Source organism: Meleagris gallopavo, chromosome 7 (genome assembly GCF_905368555.1).
Source record: "Meleagris gallopavo chromosome 7, MGAL_WU_HG_1.1, whole genome shotgun sequence".
Taxonomy (NCBI): Eukaryota; Metazoa; Chordata; class Aves; order Galliformes; family Phasianidae; genus Meleagris; species Meleagris gallopavo.
In genome coordinates this window covers 11,530,493-11,553,635 of record NC_139410.1, presented here as the reverse complement: position 1 = coordinate 11,553,635, position 23,143 = coordinate 11,530,493, and the positions used below count along the sequence as shown (strand labels likewise).

Here is a 23,143-nt window from a genome sequence, read left to right as displayed (position 1 = left end):
AAGCTGAACTATAAAAAATGTTCCTTTATTCTTCAATGGGTAATATTTTTAGTGGAGCATAGCATTACCAATGAAGTCTTGGTGTTAAAACAGATCTTTGCTTTGCAGAGATTCAGACAGATCATTGGATATTTTTGATGAAAAATCTCATCCTCTCACAGTAAGTTTTTTTTTTTTTGAGCTTCTGTGTATGTGTTATTTTTTTTTTTAATCTTGATTTGTAGAAGTTACAAAAATGTATTAGCACCAGATCAGAAGATCAGAAGCAAATTATTTAAAATTACATCTTTATATAGAAGGTGGTGCAGATGGTGTCCTGTAGAGTTCCGGTATCAGTTATACCACTCTTTCTCAATAGTGCAACATATGTTTTTCTATGCATTATCTGAAATACAGTAGGCACGTGCCTAGCCATTTAGATTGTAAATGGAATATTTACAAGTAGTATTTGTACAAGACAGTAGGTCATAAAAGGCAAAATTTTAAAACCATGGTATAATGCTGCTTGTACTAACACCTTGGAGCATCCTGTATGTGATTCTAATGTGACCAGTGCCTTTGTAAATGGCCTCTAAGATGCAAAGCCTGACAGTACTGGCTAGCTCGGGAGTGGAGTGCGTGCCTTGTGTCCAGTCTGAGCATGGCAGGACTGCTTACTTTATTTTGTCTATCACTTGAAATGAATTTGACAAAGCTTTAAAAATTGTTCTTTGACTTACCAGAGTGAAAGCAGCTTAACTTAGCTCTCTTCCTTCACTTGTTAATAAGCAGTTGTTAATAAATAATTATATCTTTAAAGTTTTGATAGAGGTTCATCCATAAACAGGACCCGTTGTGCAAGGAATTATACATAATAAATGTAACCTAATGAAAGTAATGAACTTCAGGAGAAGAGCTTTATGGAAGGTTTCTTGTACACTGTTGCACTTCAGCAGAAATGTCTGGTCCCAAACTGTTGTATCTGCCTGTATCAGCTGATTTGCTTTGAGAACTGTTTATGGAAGATGATGTCATATCATTGTTCAGACAGTCTATTTCCTTTATTTAGCATTTATTTAACATCTTATGATCTATTGCTTATGTCCTATTTAGTGAGTATGAATAAAGGGAAATCACTGTATCCTTTAGGGAACAGTTAAAGGCTTCTTCTATCATAGTTCAGAATACAGACAAAAAAACAGTAAAGACCATGCATCATGCTTATGAGGGGAAAAGTAATAATTACAGTGTCTACAGCAATAGGGTTTGGGGCCTAGTACCCATTGTTCCTTTAATAATTAGCTGCACGTGTTGTCCTCTAAAGATTCGGTCACAAGGAAGTCCAAATGCAGGTAACTGTCCTGGCTCTGTTGTGCTTCACTGCAGAAGAACAAACTTTTGTGTTAGTAGCATCATAGGGCTTAATCACAAATAATGTTCTCAGTCTTTTCCTCCCCACTTTTAGTCAGCAAAAATGCACTTTCACGTGCAGGTACTTCTGCCTTGTGGTCAATTTTGTCCGGTCAACTTTTGTGTTCAGTTTTGTCCAGAAAGATGATCCCGGTAGCTACAGACCTATCAGTTTCATATCAGTGTCACGAAAGGTTATGGAATGGATAATCTCGGGAGCCATCATGGATCAGTTAAAGGTCAACCAGGGGATCAGGCCCAGTCAGCGTGGGTTTACAAATGGTAGATCCTGTTTGACAAACCTGACTTCATTTTATGACAAGGTGACCTGCTTAGTGGATGAAGGTAAGGCTGTCGATGTGGTCTACCTGGACTTCAGAAAAGCCACTGACACTGTGCCCCACAGCATCCTCATGGAGAAGCGGCTGCACATGGTGTGGATGGGCTTACACTCTGCTGGGTGAAACACTGGCTGGATGGCCGGGCCCAAAGAGTTGTGGTCAGTGAAGTTAAATCCAGTTGGCTGCTGGTCACGAGTGGTGTCCCCCAGGACTCGATACTGGGGCAGCTCCTATTTAACATCTTTATTAATGATCTTGATGAGCGGATTGAGTGCACCCTCAGTAAGTTCACAGATGACACCAAGTTGGGAGGGAGTTTTGATCTGCAGGAGGGGAGAAAGGCACTACAGAGGGACCTGGATAGACTGGATCGATGGGCCAAGGCAAACTGTATGAGTTTCAATAGGGCCAAGTGTCGGGTCCTATTTGGTCACTTTGGTCACAACAACTCCAGACAACCCTACAGGCTTGGGGAGGAGTGGCTGGAAAGCTGCCTGATGGAAAGGGACCTTGGTGTATTGATGGACAGTCGGCTGAATATGAGCCAGCAGTGTGCCCAGGTGGCCAAGAAGGCCAATGGCATCCTGGCTTGTATCAGGAATGGTGTGGTGAGCAGGACTAGGGAAGTCATCCTGCCCCTGTACTCGGCTTTGGTGAGGCCTCATCTCGAGTATTGTGTTCAGTTTTGGGCACCTCAGTACAAAAAGGATACTGAGGTGCTGGAGCAGGTCCAAAGAAGGGCAGCAAGGCTTGTGAAGGGCTTGGAGAATATGTCCTATGAAGAAAGACTGTAGGAACTGGGGCTTTTTAATCTGGGGAAGAGGAGGCTGAGGGAGACCTTATTGCTCTCTTCCAGTATCTCAAAGGTAATTGCAGTGAGAATGGGGTCGGTCTCTTCTCACTGGTGACAGGATGAGGGCAAATGGCCTCAAGTTGCACCAGGGGAGGTATAGGTCACCATCCCTGGATATGTTTAAAAACCATTTGGATGTTGGAAGATTGTTAGAGTTAGGGTAGTATGGTTAGGTTCTGGCTGGACTTAATGATCCTCAAGATCTTTTCCAACCTGAACAATTCTATGATTCAATTTCAGTATCTTGTTCTCTTGTCTCTTTTTCTGACAGGTTTTTAGGTCTAAGATCACTGTTAGATTTCTGGAGAGAGCACAATCTTTCTTTCTGGGGCCTTGATATTGCTTAACAGTCATTTTAGCATTGCTTTTACAGACTAATGTATTTCTGTAATAAGCTTGTATTCTTTGCTGTATTTAGAAGCAGCTTAGCATCACATCAGAATTGAATCTAGCTGTTGGTTACCTTTGTTATCTTCGTGGAATTTCTCAAGAAAATGTCCTGTGAAGACTTTTCATGCTCTTTCCCATTAGCCTTACATATGCAGATAGTGTTGACAACAAATATATCAGCCAAAACTATTGTGTTTTTAGGTTCATTTCTAACATTCATAACATTGCAATGCTATTTGTTTCTTTCAGTGTATGATTGTGGTTTGCCAATTAGATGGAAAAGGTTGCATAAGCTTCTGCTTGTTGAGAAGAAGTAACTGTATGATTGCTCTTCTTGGTTAGTAGTAAGACAAACTTTCAGTAATTCAGAGGGCTTTATTTCAGCGGGAAGAAGTTCCGGATGACTACTACAAGCATGACCCTGATCACAAGCACATCTACCGCTTTGTTCGGACGCTTTTCAGCGCTGCGCAGCTGACAGCTGAATGTGCAATAGTGACACTGGTAAGAGATGCTTCATTACAGAGTCTTAAGCTTTTGGAAGACGTCTTTCCCCTCAGTGAATGAACTGGGCTGAACTGAGATATTACACTATCCCATGAAATCATGTTAATAATGAAGACGCCATACAATGAGTTCATTAGAAAATATTTCCAAGTAGTTACAGAAGTGGATAACTTAAAAGGATCTTAGCTTTCCTGTATTTAAATGTGTAATACTTAATTAAACTTGTCCATTCAGATATTTTTTAATTTCATAATATATATAACTCACTGAAGAAGCTTGAGAGAGGCAGAACATGAGATACCATAAACTTGTGGGGCGTATTAAGATCATACACAAAGTCATGTTTTATTTCTGTGGTACAGAGTGCACATTTGAATTTGTATTAACTGGAACAGTGCAAATAACATGCCATAAGAGGCTGAGAATCAATAGTGGAGGAATTCCAGGAGATTAACTTTTCTTATTATTATGTCCTTCAGTCACAGATACCTTTCTATCTGCTCCCTTTTTCTTTTTTTTTTTTTTTCTTTTCTTTTTGGACCCATGTGACATGAAGGTGTGTGGAAATTGAGAATAGTAGTAAGAGAAAATCATCTCACCAGAGTGTGTTGTTTGCTTTCCAAAAGCGAGATGGGTTTAAAAAGTACTGATCTTTATGCACACACATATGTTTACGTGCGTGCACGTATACACACACACACATACTCACATAAATACCTGAAGGGAAAGGGAAAAAACACAGCCTATACAATCACTGCATTAGAAGGTCTCTTAAACTGTGCTTTGTTGCATACTAGACTTCAGTCTTCATTGTGGCTTGTCTGCAGAACAATCTGAAAAGAACAGAGAAGAACTATCGCCAAAAGACAGTGTGGCAATTAAGCAGGCTCAGTTTCTGCTTTTCCAGAGACATGCGAGCAATTTGACAGAAAGGGATGATAATCCCAGGCAACCTTGACATCTAAAGTATTTTAAAAATTGAGTTGTTTTTTAAAGTGGTCTTTACCACTAGATGGCTCTGTTATTACAGGAACGCTTTCAGTCCCCTCGAAGGCTGCTAGCAAAAGATGGGAAGAAAGCCTAGGGAGACCTGGTAAATAAGAGTTGATGCTGCCCATAGACCTGTACAACAGCTTCCTGCACCCACCAGGTTATCTGAGATTTCACTGGGACCTTTGACCCGGTTTCAGTAACAGAATAACAAAACTAGGAACCTGTTGCTCTTGAAAGTTGTGATTCTGAAGTGTAAATACAGTGACTGCTCCAAAAGCAATGCCTGCTGTTTTATTCTGTTGGCCCATGACATCAGAGGCAAATCTTAGTGGTATGGCATTAGAGGCTGAAGCTTCCCACCGATATTCCATTGCATGTTGTGTGTGTGACATACAACCACAGAGGGGCAGTCTGACCAAATGGCATCTGACAGGGAAGTGTGAATGGAGCAAAGATGTGTTACTGAATTCCTCCATGCAGGAAAAAACACCACTCGCTGGCGTTCGTCACTGCTCACTGAGCATTTATGGAGACCAAACAGTGGATGCGAGCACAGTGAGGCAGTGGGTGGTGCATTTCAGTAGTAGCAACACTGGGTCACATCTGCTGGTGCAGATTTTTACAAGCACAGCACACAACCTCCTGTTAATTGCTGGAGAAGATGCATAGCTCATGGTGCTGACTGTATTGAAAAATAGTGTCTTGTAGCTGAGAATTTGCTCTATCAAACAGTGTTGTTGTGCCCTTTGTATCTTTTGTAGTTTCCCTGGAAATAAATAGGAGGCATTATTTTCAAAACAACCTATGTAGTTATCACCAATAATTTCTTTTAGACTCTTAATGATAATGGAATGACATAGTTTTATCTGACTGGAGTGTTTGATCAGAAATCAGCTCCAACTCTTGATTCCACATGTAAAACTGTTTTTTTTTTTTTTTTTAACAGGTTTATTTGGAAAGGCTTTTAACCTATGCAGAGATTGACATCTGTCCTAGTAACTGGAAGAGGATAGTCTTAGGAGCTATTCTACTGGCTTCTAAAGTCTGGGATGATCAGGCTGTTTGGAATGTGGATTACTGCCAAATATTGAAGGACATTACTGTTGAGGACATGTAAGTTGCAAGTTTTTACAATGTTTTCTAAACGGCAGTTGTCACGATAGTGCCATGTTGAATGTCTCTCTATGTATGTGCTGCAGGATACATACAGTGCATCTCTGGTGTCAGGCTTCACTACCTCTTTTTTAACCTAGGGAACTACGCTTCAGCTGTCTTTGAGACAAATCTTTATTATCATTTCTAACTACTGAGGTGAGCAACTTCAAAGTTTTTTGTTAACATCGTTCCCCCAGCGATGGGCCATGGGACTTGCAGCTTTGCATTGGCAGAACTCTTAACAGCCCAGTTTTTAAGTCTTATCAAAAATCTTTTTGGAAAATAAAAATTATCATCTCATTTAATGCATTTTTGCTTAGAATTAGAAAAATTGCAAGGTAAGCTGAAACTTGTGACTTAAGTGTCTGCTCCTGCATCCAGCCAATGCATAAATATTTCAAGGCCTGAATTCTTAGCTGGTGCTCTTGGATGACAAGTGTCATTTCTGTTAGTATCTGTGGCTGTGTGTCTTGCATCCAACTATTGCGACAGGGCCTCTTTGTCAGGTGTGTTCATAGACTTGCCTACAATCTTACTACTGCTTGTTCATGTAGAGCTGTTTCTTGTATATATTCTTGTCTCAGACACAGGTACCAGTTTTTGATAACTTTGGAATCCGCTCTTTTTTCTTTATGAAGTCAGCTTTAAGTCCTATAGTTTCTGCAGTTTCAGAGGATGTTCAGAGTGTGTACATCATGGTGGCTTCACACCAAGTGCTATGGGCTAGAAGCATGTTTGTGGGGAGTAGATTTGGCCCGTAATATTTTCCGTTATATTCCTTTTTGTGAAGCTCTCTCCCTCTCTCTGCTTCCTTCTGCATTCCTTTTATAACGATGGTGGTAGAAATACTAGGTTAGCTTGGTATCATTCATTCTGGCTTCAATAAACTTCATTAAATGCCCTGTGTGTTTCTGAGTTTTATCACACTGTGAGCAACTGTGTGTCCAGGCCTACATTGTACAAGTCCATTCTAGTACAGGAGCAAACAGGCAGTAGCAATTTGCACATAGCACTGGTAGGCTCCCCATGTCAGATATTCTGTCCTTGCCCAAAGTTTTCTTCTCTGGATTCAGCTTCGAGCTAACGTTTAAAATATAGTATTTATCTAGGACTCCTTAGTAAGAGAAATGTGCTCTTCCTTCTAGTTTTCGGGGATGAAGGAAATACAGAAAACTCCCCCATTTTTAGTTTCCAAAACAGTTCTTAGTTTTTCAAATTTTACTTTGCGAACAGCAACAGGAAACATAGTATCTTGTTTTATAGGTACCCCTTGTCTGGGAGTTCTTTGTCCCCAAAAGCAGGACTATGCAGCCATGCTTTCAGGAAAGCATAATTAGTGATTTTATACAATGTGCATCTTCACTCAACCTGGCTCGAGTGCTTATCTCTCTGAGGAACACAGTTGAAGCGTTATTGCAAATAGCTCTGAGATGGCTGAAGTGAGGTCAGCAGTGCTGGGAGTGCCAGGGTATACATCTTGCTCTTTTTGATGTGTCTTCTTCTAGTCCTCCTAGGGATAAATCAAACTGATAGCACTGAAACATCTGTAATAAGCAGGATGCTTATTCTCTATTGCTGGTGCTGGGTCTACTGAAATTGTTGGTACTTACGTTTTCAAGGCAGTGGTGGTGGTAGGGCAAAAAAAGATTTTAGGCTGCTTCTCCTCCAGTTTGGTGGGGGTTTTTTTTTGTTTGTTTGTTTTTCTGTGATCCCATCTAATTTGAAATGGTTTCGACCTTTGAATGTAGGCGTGGTCAGAAACTGCAGCACCCCCTTCTGACAGTGTCCGGGGTGCCCAGCCAGGCCCTGTACTGCTGCAGCAGGGCAGAGTTCACTTATCTCAGATTGGGTAATTTTACTACAGACAGAGCCCTGAAAAACTGCTTAGAATACTCAGCAAAACTGAGTTTTAAGCTTATAATACTACCTTCAATTAATGGTTGGCACTGTGCTTAATTGCAAGCTTTTGTAGTTGTAGTTTTGCAGTTGGTTTTTGTTTTTGTTTTACTGAAAAGGATTTTTGGTTTGGTTTTATTTACATATTCCTATGGGAAGAAAAAAAAGGAAATTAAACTGATATTTGGAAGTCATCCTTTGTCAAAACTTGCTTGCTTTGATGAGAATGAATCCATAATCACTGAAAAATTAACTGTGCAGCTGCTAATCTTGCTATGATTGCTTGTTAAGGGGACACATGCTGTTCATTCTTTCAGACACGTATATTTGTAAATAAAGCACAGGAAACACACGGGAATTATGCTTTCCCAGGTTTTAAACCACTATAAATAGACTTGTTAATCCAATGAAGAATTGTATTTTTATACAATTAAATTAGTGTAGTGAGTACAAAAGGGGCAGTGAAGAGTATTTATTCACAGGGATAAATCAAGCTCTGATCAGCTGATCATCAAAACATTATCTGATTTACATTTCTATAGGCTTATGACCATATGAACAGGAAATTAATTTTGGCACTAGGTTCAATGGTACTCAAGTCCACTATACTAGAAACAAGCACAAAGCTGCTATTGATACTGACACCCACCATCCAGTACAGGACACAACCTGGATGGTTCTTTGATATATTTTCCCCTTCTGATAGGTAAAACATCCATTTTAAAAGCTCCCACTGAATCAGTGCCCCTTATTCCCTCGTGTATTTGCAGTTAACCAACTTACAGAGACCTTCTGTAGATGAAGGTCTGTTCCAGTAAAACAACCACTGAGTGGTTTGGATACCACTCATTTCTTCCAGGTTGATTTTATTTACATCAGGAAAAACTCTTTTTTAGCTGAGCACAGTACAGTAGCTGAAACGGCCTTTTTTTGTGGCACAGTTTTCCTCACTTTCCTCCAAATATTTTGCCCTGTGAAAGCAGACAAGTGAGTAAAAACCAAACAGCACTCTTTAACACAGTACTTTGTTATCCTGCCTAATGCTATTGAGGAGAAAATTCCTTCTCCCACCTAATGCTGCTTATTTATTTATTTATTGGAGATGAATCCATGTTGCTTCAAGAGGCTTTTTTCTGTGAGATAATAGCAGCAGCTCTTCATAGATCCATTTGTTGCCGTGGTGATCTGCCTACTGCTTTTGTTAGTCCAACTCTACTTCAATAAACCCCCTTCCTGTTATCAGCCTGGTGAAAATGTCTGTAAGTTCTTCAGAGCTAATAAACAGCATACATCATTCCTTTCATCTGTCACTATAGCGTGGGGCTGTACGAGAGAGTGAGAATGGCGCATGAATTGTACAGCCGCACTAATGGAACTCTGAAGAATGAGCCTCCTGGTCAGCCTGCGAGTGCACGACAGGGCACTACCTTTCTCTTCCAGCTGAAAGTGCCAGGACCCAAAAGCTGCACCTTGTTTCGAGCACCAGTGAATGAACCATCTCTTGAAACGAATAATGCAGGCCTCTCAATGACTAGTTCAAAGTTGCTGGTTTTACAAATAGCCTAGAGGTCTCCAGTTGTTCTGTTGGTTTTTTTGTTGTTGTGGTTTTTTTTTCCCCAGCTAAAGCAGTGTTTTTTTTCCTTTGTTCTCTGTCCCTCCTAGGAATGAGATGGAAAGACACTTCTTGGAGCTACTGCAGTTTAATATCAATGTTCCTGCCAGTGTTTACGCCAAATACTACTTCGATCTTCGCTCCCTAGCAGATGACAATAACCTGAGCTTTCTGCTGGAGCCTCTTAGTAAAGAGAGAGCACAGAAACTGGAGGTAATGGCCTGAGGTTGCCTGAGCAGGGGACTGTTGCATGTGTGTGTGTCTGTGTGTACTAGGAGTGTCTGTTGCTAATCATATTAAGTGGCGGTTAGAAAAACCAAAAAGCTGTTAGATTAGTCTTATTACAGGCTGATTTAACCCTTTTCTGGCTGCAGCTAGCACTTCTAAAACCATGCCTGGGCTAAGTTAGTTCTCTGAGGAAGGAGTGGAAATCTAGCAGATCACTGAATAAAGTGGGTGTTGTATAAGGAACCACAGTTCAGCTAGGCTACTGAAGATTGAAAGGATAGTGTCATATGTAATGGATTGTCTGTCTTTCCCTGCTCACAGTCTGTATTCCAAGCACTGAGAGACAGTCACACTTGGACCTTTCTAAATACTACCAGCTGAAGGTTTCCCACTGCATCCTACTGCACAGCTGCTTTTAAATCTAGAGGGAGTGCTCTTGCTGCTCTCACGGTTTAATAAACCATTTGTTAGGGGGACAGCTGCAGAATTAATGTTACTTTTCATAATCTGTAGAACTCACCTTTCCAAAGAAATGTTATTTTAAGGCAAACTTTTAGAATAGTTGCTTCTTAGGAACACTTCAGCATGCCCAGAGGAGTGTAAATACAGATGACTGGCCGTTTTTGCTAAATGGAGAAGCTGCCCTGGTGCAAGTCCCCACAGCGTTCTTTCATGTGGAGGCTTCATGTTAAAGAACTTAAGCAGCGTCGAACTTTCTTCCTAGTTGGAGGATATATGTAAGAGATTTTGAAAATACCTGAATTACCTGGGTTCCCAGGCAAAACTTTCCTCTTGACTAATGCAGCCTTTCAACTGTCAGTTGACAACCGTGCATATGTGTTTTTCTTGACCTTTCAACAAAGACATTAAACACAGACCCCATGTACACTGATGCCCCATTCAGACAGGGGCGTTCTGCAGGATTATCAGCTTATATTGTTCTGTTGTCCACCTCCAGTAATTCTGCCAAGTGCCAGTTTTTTTATTTCCACCCAGAGGTGGTTGAACTTTGGTAATAAGCCTTATCCCCCCTTGTCCTTTGGAATGATAGGTATGATATGCCTACAAATTCCTCTATTTAAAGTGAAGCAACGCAGCTCTTCTGCTTTGTTTCACCCTTGTTACTCACACTTTAAGCTAACACTGTCACTAATTGTAAATCTGGTTGTAGGGCAGTTCATATTCCACTGGAAATTGTTTACTGAACTGCTCAGAGCCTGTGGCATAAGTGGATGATTTACAGGTTGTAAGCCTGTTTCTTTGCTAACATTTGGGGGCTTGGTGTTTAAAAGCAGAGTGATTTTCAGTACAGCATGTGATTTGCCATAACACACTCACTAATGTGCATACATAGGATGCTTCGGTTTTTAATTTTAAAATGTGATAAATATTTAAGCCATTTGCTAAACTTTTTAATTCTACCTTTCTGTTAGAAGAATTTGAGGAGCAGATAGGCACCTCTGTGAAGCAGTGAATTAGTATTCCAGGGGGTGAAAACTGATTTATAACATATGGGTGACTGGGGCTAAATATGTCAACGCAGGTTGCCTTATGATTGATGTGCTAGCATTAAAACAGGATGGAGAGTCTGTCTGGTCTTGCACCAGGAGCTCATACAGCCAGTGTCTTAAAGAATGCCACTCTTGAGCCAAATGCATGCCTCCAGAAGGTCGGCAGAAATAAATGTAAATAATTATTTTAAAATACACTTAGGGGTTTATTCATGCTCAGAGTGCTTTTTCACCTTTTGAACTTCCAGAACGCTGGGCTGTGCTGAATGGGTGCTGCCTTAAAGGGAAGGTGTAGACTTGTAGCTGATTGTAGCATTCTGAAAGTTTGTCTCCTGATAGGTGGTAAATTATTAATGGCAGTAAATGTTCAGGACTGAAATTCAGTCCAGCTTTTTATTACTGGTATCCTTATTTATTTGCACTGATTGTGTCTGAAAGCTTCAGTCAGAAACAGGCTTTGCAGGGGAGGACACGCACGGTTTTCTGCACAATTGCGTGTTATACGGGAAATAATTAGGCTGGCACTAAAAAGGCTGCACCAGAATAAAGGCAGCTTGACTAGCTAAATGAGCAGAGCAGAGGTAAGCCAGTAAGTGGCTGAAAAAACAGTTAAATACAAAGTTGTCCACATGTGTGGATATGTAATAGCTGTATTAATGCCCCAGCTATTGCTGTGCCATTGAGCAGAGAGCTGCCCTCCCTTCTTGACCTGACTATATGAGTGGTCTTTGGTGGAAAAAGCAGCCTAGAGGAGAAGGTGTAGAGATGGTAAAGGGAAAATAGATCCCTCTCGTACACCTCTGTTTTCTGGGCTCACTCGTACCGAGTGACCAAGGGCAGGGTTCTTGAGGGAGTGCAGAAACCATTTTGGCTTGAGCCTTTTCTCTCATAAACCCCTTTGTGCATTTTAGTGCTGTTAGAAGCCCAAACACCAGACCTAGCTACTAGGTACAATTTGGAACATAACTTACATGAACTTGTAAAGTCTGAAATGGATCCAAGTTTTCCATTAGATAACAAGACTCACCTTTTTATTGTCTTGACTCCTAATGGATAAGGTTCTTGATAGCATGAGGAGAGACCCCCTTAATATTTTCCTTCCAAAGTGGTAATTCTTTCCTGACCCTGTAGGTAAAACAACCAATAGTGCCACAGCTGCAGAGTGCCTGTGCTGTTGGTATGATGCTTTGTAAAAACTTCCTTGAAATGTTCCAGCTTTTCTAATGTGTACTTTTGTTTCTGAACGTGATACCCAGGCTATCTCCCGGCTGTGTGAAGATAAATACAAAGACTTGTCAAAAGCTGCTATGAGACGATCTTTCAGTGCTGATAATTTAGTTGGTATCCGCCGTTCTAATGCCATCCTCTCCTGAGGAGAGCGAAAGGTGCAGCACCATGAACCAGCGTCCACACGAATTGGAGGAATACCACCACTCCATGCACACAAGCCAGCGGTGATGGTGTCTTCCAGCAAAAGGAGAGGAGGGGTAAAATTAGCCAAGGGAGCCCAGAGCTTGAGGAGCATACTTGGTGCAAGACAAGATCTTTGTCAGATCCACTCTCTCCTTTTTAATTTATCCAGAGATGCAAAAACAAACTTCTCTCCATCTTTTTCCCACAGATGTTTGCTTACTATGTAGGCCTATAGCTGTGAACTCTTGAGGTTTTTAATAACAAGTAGTTTTAAATTTTAGAATTTAAACACTAACCACATGACTATAGTTACAATGTTCTTCCCTCCTCTCCCCTGTCATTCAGAGTCTCACCGCATTTGTACTTCAGGTCAGTGCGGTGTTAAAAACAAAACAGAACGTGGGACTCTTTAAAGTATCAAACCACTCTGGAGCTGAAAACAACAAACAGCCTTGACATGTGTTGATGGTTTTTCCCTGGTTTGGCTACTAAAAGCTGCTATTATTGGTGATCTGTTCATAACCAAGAAGCTGCACAGCAGGAAGGAATCCCAACTCTGCACCAACAACTTCACTCCAGTAGACTGTCAAAGGACTTAGTAGGTTTTGAGTGGTGGCAGAGAGATGGTTTTCTGTATTGTTAAAATATATAGGGTCCATGCTGCATTTCTTGTGAATTATGGTGCTTCTCTCATTTTCTAATACTTGTTATAGCTCTGGAAGAGACGCAAGCTGTATATTTTTTCTGAGGCATTGAATGAGAAAGTTGGTCTGGAAATATCATCACCATCCCAAACAGCGTAGCAATCCAGTGGTGAATGGCATGTGTGCAGCACTGCTTCTCGAGTTCTACTGCAGATCTCTTGTGCTATATACAGTGGAGTTCCTAAAGCTGATATCGTGCATCCACTTGGCTCCCCTTAAGGTTTTGTTTCTTGGGAGGGATTTACAATCATGATAAGATAGAGTTTGAGAATCTTGGACTACCTAACCAGGTAGATTGAAAAAAATAATAATAATAATAATTGAAAATTATCAAAAATATTTCTCTAAAACTTTTTTTTCTTTTTTCCTCCAAAGTGAATTTTATTTTGTGCAACTGCTTTTAAGGCTTGGGTTTTTGTTCCTTCTGAGACTTTGGAATGGACCTTACTTTCAGGCTCTGAAACTGAACTCTAAGCAGGATAAGTATTACTAGACTCTTCCTGTTACAAGCCTTTGTAATATCTTCCCTTCTTGGATCCAAATAGATTCTAGGCAGTTTGTCTAGGAGCAGATCTCCCTCCAAATGGCACAGTTTCTGTGCACTTCATCTAGCCAAGGTCCAGAAACTCACACTAAACAGTGAGTCCACATGCTTTTGAGAGGGGGGTCTGAGTGTAACAATCAGTCTGACTACACTCAGCTGTTAAAATGATGCATATTGTCTTTTGTGGTATGCAAATATGCCTGCCCCTGGCTCTCAGATCCATGTAACTTGGCACTTCAGGTATTGATCACAACTGAATTTTGGAAATAATGCTACATCTTCAGGTGGTTTTCCTTTCTCATGTTTGTATTAAAAGAAAAGCTAATAAACTCTATTTTAATTAAAGTTAAAGGTAAACTGTGTATTCTGTACAGTTGTCTGATTTAATCCCTCCTCTATTTGCTGCTGTACAGCTTCTTTCACGTTTGAGAGGAAGTGAGGGGCTGTGGAATCAATGTATATTAAGGCCTTCCCTGTCAGCCGTACCTTCCCCTCATGTTCATTTTGCTGAGATTACTTGGGAATGTCTCTGAAGCCCGCAGCAGAGGTCATTGGGCAACTGTGAGCTGCTTGCTCTGCAGCATGGGCCCTCAGCTGGATGAGCGGCAGAAGCCTTCTGTAGCTGCCTGGCTATTTCCACTTGTTTTAGTTTGGAATTTGACTCAGCCTGCTACAATATCTGTCTGATGCCAACTGGAAGTTTTTAAATCCTCTCTTGAGCACTAAATAGGAACCTACAAGCAACCAGGTGCCTTTTACTTTCTGTGATGGGTCTGGATTCGCTTCACTGTGGGCAGGCACATGATTTCTGTAGATGCAGCCATTCAGCTCTAAGGTGCTCAGCAGGAACTTGTGGCATTCACTTACCTTTTTGCCGAAGTAGAGCGAGGCTTGTCCTGCTGATCTGCCTGTCAGGTCGGTGTCAACTCAGACAGCTGTACTCTTGTCCAGGAACCTGCTGCTCCCAACTTAATTTTGCCTAAACTTTAACTGGTTTTAGTTTTTCTGTAGCTTAGCCCAGAGCACTTTCCCAATAGAATCATGATTTCATAAGAGAGGGGCAAATAGCAATTCCCCTTAACATTCTGGGCCATATGAAAGAGATCCTGGAAAACATACCTACAGCATTTCTTAGATAATCAGTGGGAAGTAAAACTTTTAAAAGAGTGCAGTTGAAGAAGATAGATACAATTTCAGAGGGAATTGCATTTGCAGGGTGGGTTCTGCAGGGAGCTGAGCCGTGCTTTATTTGTTGGCAGTATTTTTCGTACAAAGGCAAAAAGAAAAATAATAGAATCATAGCTAGAACACTAGTGTTACAGTGAATGTACCTACCTCTGTTCCCTTGGAAGAACACCCAGCAACAACAGCCTGCGATGAGAATGCTTGTTTGTGAAGAGTAAATCTAAGGTGAGGTGACCTTTGGTTGCATTCAGTCCCAGGGTGGTTCTGCTTAACTGGTAGGAAACAGCTTGCCTAGACAATAGCTATATCGTGACCCATCAAGAGTAATGTGAGCAGTGTGTGCTAGAGGTCCATGTGGGCAGCAACTCACTGATGTGTTTCTGGGCTACATGATGCCCTTGGGAATCAGAAGGTCTTTCCGTTTGTGTATGGGGAGTGTGTGCATTTTGTTTCTAAGGGAACTTTATGAGAGCTACTTCAGCATGGGTTTGGCAGTTAAGAGGACAGGCACTTCAGAGACTGAATAAATGTCAAGAACATTGCTTCTGAGTAAGAATATACGCATCACGAATAACCTGACAAGCAGAAGAGGACACAAGAGCAATCGAGGTCAGAGTTTGCGGGGGGGGTAGCAGCTGTGTGGGTGCTGTTGGCTGATGGGTCAGAGCCCAGAACAAGGCGGGCTGCTGCCTATGGCCCAAGCTGCTAATTCCCAATTTGCCAAACCCCTGCTTACTGAGGCACTGAGAACACAGGCTTCTCAGGAAGCCTTGGCAGTAACCCTGCTACCAAGCAGGCTTTACAGCTGGAAACAGCACCCTTCAGCACCCAGGTAAGTCCTCATGCTGAGGTGGGGCATACCCACACAGCCCCACAACAGCTGCCTTGCACAGGGCAAGCTCAGCTGCTGGCTGTCCTTTGTCTGTACCTAACCACAGAGGGCTCAGGTGAGTCAGTGCATTGCTGGCTCCATAAATTTTATCATGGGGCACTGGAATGCTGCTTTCAGGTAAGAGATCCTATCTAGTGGGACCCGTGTGTGCCTACACACCTAACTAGATAGCAGAGTCCTGCACCATTAGTCACAGCACAGTCAGCTTAACCCCTCACTGTCCTCCCTTCGCACTCTTCCCAGCACAGGAGAGTGTACAGCAGATGGCAACAAGGACACTTATATCAGCATGCAACATCCTCCTTGGCCAAGAGTTGGCACCTGCTAAGTACCAAAGGGCAACTCTTCAGCACTCGATCTCAAGGCAGAGTGCGGGACCGAAACCGTGCAAACTGCAAAAACACCAATAAAAGTTGATCGTTAACTGTCTTCCACCAGGAAGGTGTGACCTTGGCCTGCCCAGGAGTGCTGTCAGCAAAGCCAGGGGTGGTACCAGCAGTACCTGCTGCCAACACCCTGCAGATCGAACTCACTCCTGAGCTGGGTGGGCTGCTGCCATGGGCCAGGGCGCACAGCCTCACACTGGGGGCAGAGCTGCGCAGGGCTTGGTGCTCTTCGCAGCACATCTGCACAGGGCTGCTGCGGTTGCCTCCCAAGTCCCCGCTGATCCCTGCTGATAAGAAGACAGCACAGCCCTCCAGCACACTCCTCCCCTTTCCCCACAGTAAGCTTTTGTGGTAATTATCAGGTTAGCATAAGCATACGAGCAAAGAAAACAACACACACACCTTTTTCCTCATAAATAACTAATCTCTATACTTCTCTTTGAATAAAATTTCTTCAGCTTTTCACAAAATATACTACAGTTATATAAACAAAGTTGAAGAGCATCATTAAACGACAACACCAAAACAACATGTCAGTTACCAACAGCATGGGGGCACCTGGCTCCACACCTTGCCCTGCCTGCAGCGTATCGCTGAGGCTGGGGTCAACCCCAGGCTGCTGGCTCCAGCCTGCCCTTAGGTCAGAACAGAGTGGCCTCCCGGAAACTTTTCAATAGGCAAGCCTCAGCTGAGCTTGGATTTCTTTTTTTCCTTTACAAAAAAGTTTTACACAGTCAATGTGAAAAAAAAGAAAAACACCACCTTTGCCATGGTTTTGTTCATTGTATTGCATGGTGTGTTTAGCTGTATCTACAGAAGGCACTACAGAAAGAGACAAGTCCAGCAAGGCGTGGGTTGGATCAGGTTGGAGCTATTTAATGCCCAAGATTACAACACACATATGCCCACAGCGCCGCGCCTGACCTGCACCACACTGAGCACACACCTGCCCCAAACCCGTATCAAAGTTCACCCCAGCTCCTGAACGTACAAAACAGCTATATACAGCTATTTACAGTTTGTAACAGAACATGGTGCAATGCTGCCCAAGGTGAAGTACTGCAACACACCAAAGTGAGCCAACCTCTGTCGCAACAGTGCCCTGCAGCTGTGAGAGGGTCCCACGGTGCACTCCGGCCCTGCACCGCTCTGCACACATGCCATGTCCTGGCACCATCTGTATCAGCAGGTGTGCCACTAGAGGGTCCCCTGCTTCTCAGACTTTGGTTTTAAAAGGGTTGGAAACCTCCTTGGCTGTGAAGTGGTCTGAGGGCATCAAGAACAACCTGGGGCCCTGGCAGTCCTGCAAGAGTAATGCAGCTGGATCTTGGCGCCATGCTTGGAGGGGGACAAAAGGACTCATGTAATCAGTTCTGCAAAGTTACATATGTGATCCCCATTTAGGGCAGGGAAACCAGACTAAACACCTGGGTTCTTTCAAAAGCAGGCAGGAGCTGGCTGCAGCTGCATCTCAGCAGCCCATCCCTGCTGCCACTCCCTTGTCCCACTCGAGGGGGCTGAAACAGCTCCCATGTCCTACCAACCTAGGCCCAGATGTCCCCGGAGCATAATGCATCACACTGCTTCTGTCAGTGCCCTGCTGCTGCCCAACCCTGGGAAGAGGCTGCGATGCAGGAGAAAGTGTGAGCGCTCTGCTGACTATTCCTGAATTACTTGCTCAGTCCTGAGTCTGACAGAGGTGCAGCTTCCAAAAAAGCAGCAAGGAGGGCTGAAGCCAGCTGACGGCTGACCCCGCTGCTTCCCAACACACGCAGCTACCGCCTGCCTCACAGACCCCACGCGCACACCTCCTGCTGCAGATACACACACACAGTGCATTTCAGTCTATAACACGACCCCTGCCTCACCCCAGGCAGCCCACACAGCACTGGAAAGATGCCACAAACTTGCCTGACACAGAGGTGTGGAGCACTGCCAACCCCTTTCCAAAGTGCCAGAGCTAGCAGTGGAAAGCATCAGCCCTGCCAGTGAGCCGGCGTGTGCTTGCTGGGGGCTCAGGGTTCCTCGGCCCCAAGCTTCTTGGCAGCGTGCCGGGCTCCATGTGGGCTGGCAGCAGGACTTTGTTGAGCCCCATCCTCCTGTTCTGCCAGCACCCATGCAGCTCAACTCCTGCCTCTTAGCTTGTGCCAGGGCCACCAGCTCTCTGCCTGGTGACAAGTGGGATGTCCCCCACCTGCTATCCCAACTCCTCTCATGCTTCCCAGCTCTGGCAAGCAGCTCAGTTCTGGTGCTGGGGATCACTAGAAATAGGGCTGCCACCAGCCATGCCTGCTGCAGCTCTCCCCCTCATCCCAATACCAGCACAACCCGTCCAGAGGCTGTGGGGCTGCTGCCACCTACCCAGCCCACACATCACCTTACGGTGTGTCCCAGCTCATGGTGGTGCTGGGCTCCAGCACCGACCCTCTGTCCCCACATTGCTGGTGGCACCTCTCTTGCCCTGACTGGGGCTGCACTCGGTCCTGGGCTGCTCTGCTCTGCTGTGGGGCTGGGGTGGCAGGGTGGCTCTGCCACCGCTCCCTGCGCTGCAGCATTGGGTCTTTGCAACCCTCTCCTCCCTCCATGCTGGGGTCACCACAGCTCCTTCCGATCACACATGGGACAGCGGGACCTGCTTGTGGTAGGAGGCCATGCTGGGCAGCACCGTCCTGCCCACCAGTGCTGGGCTGGCCTCACCGTATACAGCAGCACCTGCTGGCTTCTTCGGCCGACAGCAGCGGGCTGTGAAGCGCCGCCAGGACTCGAGAGTTTTGCCAGACCAGATCCAGACGCCAGAAGTGATGCCCACCACGAGGCACATGAAGTACTTGAGCATGAATACGGCATAGTCAGGCTTGGGGCGGTGGGGGTCCCCTGGGCAGGAGCAATTCTGTGCCTGCTCCCACGCCTCCCTGTTGTGCTGCTCATAGATGTAGCAGGCAATGACAATGGTGGCAGGCACAGTGTAGAGCACGGTGAAGATACCGATGCGGATCATCAGCTTCTCCAGCTTGTCAGTCTTGGTGCCGCCCTGCTTGATCACGCTGCGGATGCGGAACAGTGAGACGAAGCCGGCCAGCAGGAAGAGACTGCCAGTGAAGAGATACACGACCAGCGGTGCCAGCACAAAGCCACGCAGATTCTCCAGGCTCTGGTTGCCCACGTAGCAAACCCCAGCCACTGAGTCCCCATCCACGGAGCTTAGTGCCAGCACGGTAATGGACTTGGCACTGGGGATGAGCCAGGCAGCCAGGTGGAAGTACTGCGCATAGCTTGCGATAGCCTCGTTGCCCCACTTCATGCCAGCTGCCAGGAACCAGGTGAGGGACAGGATGACCCACCAGATGGAGCTGGCCATGCCAAAGAAGTAGAGGAGCAGAAAAACCACAGTGCAGAGTGCAGGGCCCGTGGTCTCATAGTGGATGTGGTGGTGCTCGGGGTCGCAAGCCACACTGGCATGTCCCGCTACCAGCCGTACAATGTAGCCCACGGAGACGAAGAGGTAGCACGCAGAGAGGAAGATGATGGGGCGCTCGGGGTACTTGAAACGTTCCATGTCAATGAGGAAGGTAGCCACGGTGGTGGAGGTAGAGAGGAAACAAAGGATGGACCAGAGGCCGATCCAGAAAGTGGCAAAGGTCTTCTCGTCCTGGGTGAAGTAGGGCTGGTAGCAGGGCATGGCGCAGTTGGGCACCTGCCCGGTCCGAATGCGGTTGTACAGCGGGTGAGACTCCTTGGAGATGGGCACCAATGGCGCCTTGCACTTGCAGGTCCGGCCGCAGTCGGTGCCCGGTGGGTGCTGCCTACCACTCGGCAGCTGGCTTTTGGCTGTGTCCTTGGCTGGGCGCGTGGGCTTCCCGAAGAAGGGCGGCAGGGTGGTGGCCTCCGTGCGGTTGTAGCCCATGCAGAGCTCCTCGGCGTCCCCCAGCACCGGCAGGCTGTCGCAACTCATCCTCTCTGGCCAGGCAAAGCCATACTGCTGCATGATGGGCGAGCAGCCCGCCTTGGCCCGCTCGCAGACGGAGCGGCAAGGGGGCAGCGGCTTGGTGTAGTCGGGCAGGCAGATGGGGGTGTACATGCTGCAGAGGAAGAAGCGCAGGTCCGGGGAGCACTGGATCTCCACCAGCGGCCAGAACTGGTGCACCTCCAGCCCGGCCTCGTCCTGCGTGTCGTGGTTGAACTGGTTGGGCATGTAGGTGAGGTTGTAGCCGATGCCCTTGCACATCGGCACCGTGATCTCCTGGCACACCGGCGCCTTGGAGGCGGCGCGCCCCGCCGCCGGCAGCCCCAGCAGCAGCGGCAGCCCCAGCAGCAGCGGGACCGGCAGCCCCCGGCCGCCCATCGCCGCCGCGCGTCCTACCGCCGCCGCATGCCCCGGGCGCCTGCCCCCGCCCTGTCGCCGCCGCGCCGGGAGCGGGGCCGGGAGAGAGCCCCGCCGGGACCGGCCGTGCCGCCGCCGCCGCCACCTGCGCTCTGGGGCGGGCGGGCGCCCCGGCTCCGCGCCGCGCCGCGCCGCGCCCCCGGACCGCCTACGGCCCCGCCCCCGATGTCGGCACCGCCCCCGCTCCCGGCACGGCACCGCCTTCCCCTCCCCGGCTGGTAGCGCCCCGCGAGCACGCGGCGCTGTTCGCGGAGCTGGCCCCGACGTTCCCAAAGCTTGCAGGTAGCGCGCTGCGCTCTTGCCCGTCCATACCGGGTCCCTCGGAGCGGATCCCCGCTGCTGGCAGGGCGTGCCCGGCACCCCTGCGCGGCACGGACGCCTTCCTTCCGCATCCCCTCCGGGTCATCCCAACCCCTCGGCAGCAGCCGAGGGCCAACAGCAAAGAACCGGGGCGCAGCTCAGCTCGGCGCCGCCAAATCCGCTGAAGAAGAACTTAAAAAAGGCCAAAAGCGCTCCGGTCCCCACAGCGCTCGGCTCCAGCGCTGCCTGCAGTCGGGCTGCATGGCGGCAAAGTACAAGCACAGGGTGCTGGCGTGCAGCAGCACAGCCCTGCAGCAGGAGCCATAACTTTTAATTCTGCCCTACTGCATTTCTGTGAAGTCACAGCCCAGCAGAAGGCAAATCACAGACAGTTTCATTATGGCCCTCAGCTGATTACCCCAATTACAGCTGAGAGCAGAGGGCAGCTTTTTATTATCATCGCTGTGCAATTAGAAAACGCTGATGCGGCTGCACGAGAGCAGAAATTCTCCTTTTTTCCCGTGTATTTCAATTCTGTAAGCATTCCCTCTGGCAGTATCAGTTTGGTCTGACACACAGTGGGGACAGGCAGGCAGGGGAGCACACGAAAGGCAGAGCAGGGCAGCACCTTGCTCCACTCATCCATCAGCCCGCAGCCTGGCGTGGGTTCTGCCACTGCTCCAGATGCACCTAATTCTTAGGGCCTGGCTATAAATAACACTGCATTTGCTACACTGGGGAAGCATGAAACCCAATTAAGAGCCAGGTAGACATCTGTGCTTCTGTTTCCTTTTTGTTGTTATGAATATGCAGCAGAGCAACCAGAGCAGGATTAAATGTGGTATAAGAGCAAGCACAGTCGGTAAGCTGCTACCCATCCCTAGCGCACAGCACAAGCACATCGCTGTATGCATACACACCCTGTGCCTGCCTCAAACCCACCATGCTGAATCCTGGAGACAAACAACAAAGCATTCCTCACACTTGAAACCTTTCCACCATCATTAATAGATTCTACACATTATTAGAAATTGCGTTACCTTCAATCCCCGTGCAGAGGTGTTCCTCAAGCTGTCCCACACTGACAGCTGTGCCTGGGAACTGGGCTGCAGCCCCAAGGAGAGGGGCAGGGGCATGGCTACTTGCATGTACCTTCCCCCATAGGTGTACTTCCAGCAAGGGGGTCAGTGGTTCCTGTAGAAGCAGAAAGTCAGAAGGCGGTTAAGTGTTTCTGTGCTTGGTTCTGTGTTGTCAGCCTTCAATTTTTACCTGGGCAAACTGCCTCTGTGGGGGACATGGTCACTTCTAAAGGACTTGAGAAAAGGACTAAAGGAGATCCCTTTGTAAAAACCAGCCACTGCCATTGCCCTTGTTAGGGAGCTCAGCAGACATCTGAAATGAGCTCCTGGTGCCCGCAGGCAGCTGTGGGTATCCCACCTGAGGTCATGCTCACACGTGCAGTGACCCCCTACCAGCGGCTTAGCGAGTGGTATTTCTGCACTCCCACTTGAGCCACAAGGCTGTGGGCTGCTGGTGCTGCAAGCCTTGGAACCCACATAGACCTCCCCTCACTGCCAGAGCTAGTGGGGATACAAAATAAGACGCAAAGTCCCTGCACACTGGGGGCTAGCAGGTAGAGGGACAGGAGGGGCAGGGGGCAGGCAGGCTGCAAGCTGCTGCCAGCATGGCAGGACTCTGGCACCCAGTCCCACAAAGTGCAGCAGCAGCGGGCCAGCAGTTTCTCATGAGCAAAATGATTTACAAGCTTTGGGCTGCAGACAGGAATTTGGATTTGAATCACTTCAACACTTTCATCATGCATGCCTTACTGAAATTCCCTGGAAAACCCAAACTTTCATCACTGTTTGTTTTTACAGATACCTGGACAATTATACATCTCAAAATAGTGTGTGAAACAAAACCATGCCAACTCGCAGTCATATTCAAAAAGCTCTGTGGAATAGACACATTCCGAGTGAATTAAGATGAAATGTGGTTTATAATAATGACACAGGTGGCACCAACAGCTGACCTGAGTGCTACACATTGCAAAACGCAACCAAAACTTCACATGTGGAAAGCTAAAGCAAAATCAGGAGTGGCTGCACTTCAAGCTCATCTTGCTAGATTTGTTGATTCTTTACCTTGACGATTCCATTATGACCTATCCGTGCATATCATGGCACATACAACCTACACAACTGGCCTCTGTCTGTCCCCGCAGGGACTAGGGGTGCAACTGCATTGAGGGGCTGCCCTGCAGCCCACATCAGGCAGAGGGGCCTCGGGGCCTCGGGGCCACGGCCCTAGGGAGCAGTAGGAGGAGGAAAAGCACCAGGCACCTGCAGCCTCACAGCTCTCTGGATCTCACCATGATTCGCACAGCACCAAGCTAAGGAGGAGGCAGGAACATTACATTTGCTTTTCCTGGTGGGCACATTGCAGCCTGAATCTTCTCAGATA

At 46.5% G+C, this 23,143-nt stretch overlaps 3 protein-coding genes across 3 annotated transcripts in view; 1 reads left to right on the top strand and 2 right to left on the bottom strand.

Moving 5' to 3' along the window:
* The window catches only part of CCNYL1 (cyclin Y like 1), a 34,883-nt gene extending 21,002 nt beyond the window's left edge, over window positions 1-13,881 (top strand). The window contains exons 6-10 of the mRNA XM_085228023.1: window positions 109-160; window positions 3,358-3,477; window positions 5,420-5,586; window positions 9,187-9,349; window positions 12,132-13,881. Coding sequence (XP_085084149.1) covers window positions 109-160; window positions 3,358-3,477; window positions 5,420-5,586; window positions 9,187-9,349; window positions 12,132-12,248 — 619 coding nt within the window. The 3' untranslated portion in view covers window positions 12,249-13,881. The remainder of the gene's footprint in view (window positions 1-108; window positions 161-3,357; window positions 3,478-5,419; window positions 5,587-9,186; window positions 9,350-12,131) is intronic.
* Window positions 13,882-16,850: 2,969 nt separating this feature from the next.
* On the bottom strand, window positions 16,851-20,486 carry FZD5 (frizzled class receptor 5). Its single transcript, XM_003207477.4, has one exon. The coding sequence runs from the start codon at window positions 20,339-20,341 to the stop codon at window positions 18,611-18,613; it is 1,731 nt and encodes a 576-aa protein (XP_003207525.3). The 5' UTR covers window positions 20,342-20,486; the 3' UTR covers window positions 16,851-18,610.
* A 181-nt stretch (window positions 20,487-20,667) lies between these two features.
* The window catches only part of PLEKHM3 (pleckstrin homology domain containing M3), a 100,094-nt gene continuing 97,618 nt past the window's right edge, over window positions 20,668-23,143 (bottom strand). Inside the window, exon 8 of the mRNA XM_085228022.1 lies at window positions 20,668-21,874. Coding sequence (XP_085084148.1) covers window positions 21,865-21,874 — 10 coding nt within the window. The 3' untranslated portion in view covers window positions 20,668-21,864. The remainder of the gene's footprint in view (window positions 21,875-23,143) is intronic.

What these genes read in the sequence shown, in the direction of transcription:
- FZD5 (XM_003207477.4), bottom strand. Translation starts at nt 20,341, where the DNA reads ATGGGCGGCCGGGGGCTGCCGGTCCCGCTGCTGCTGGGGCTGCCGCTG.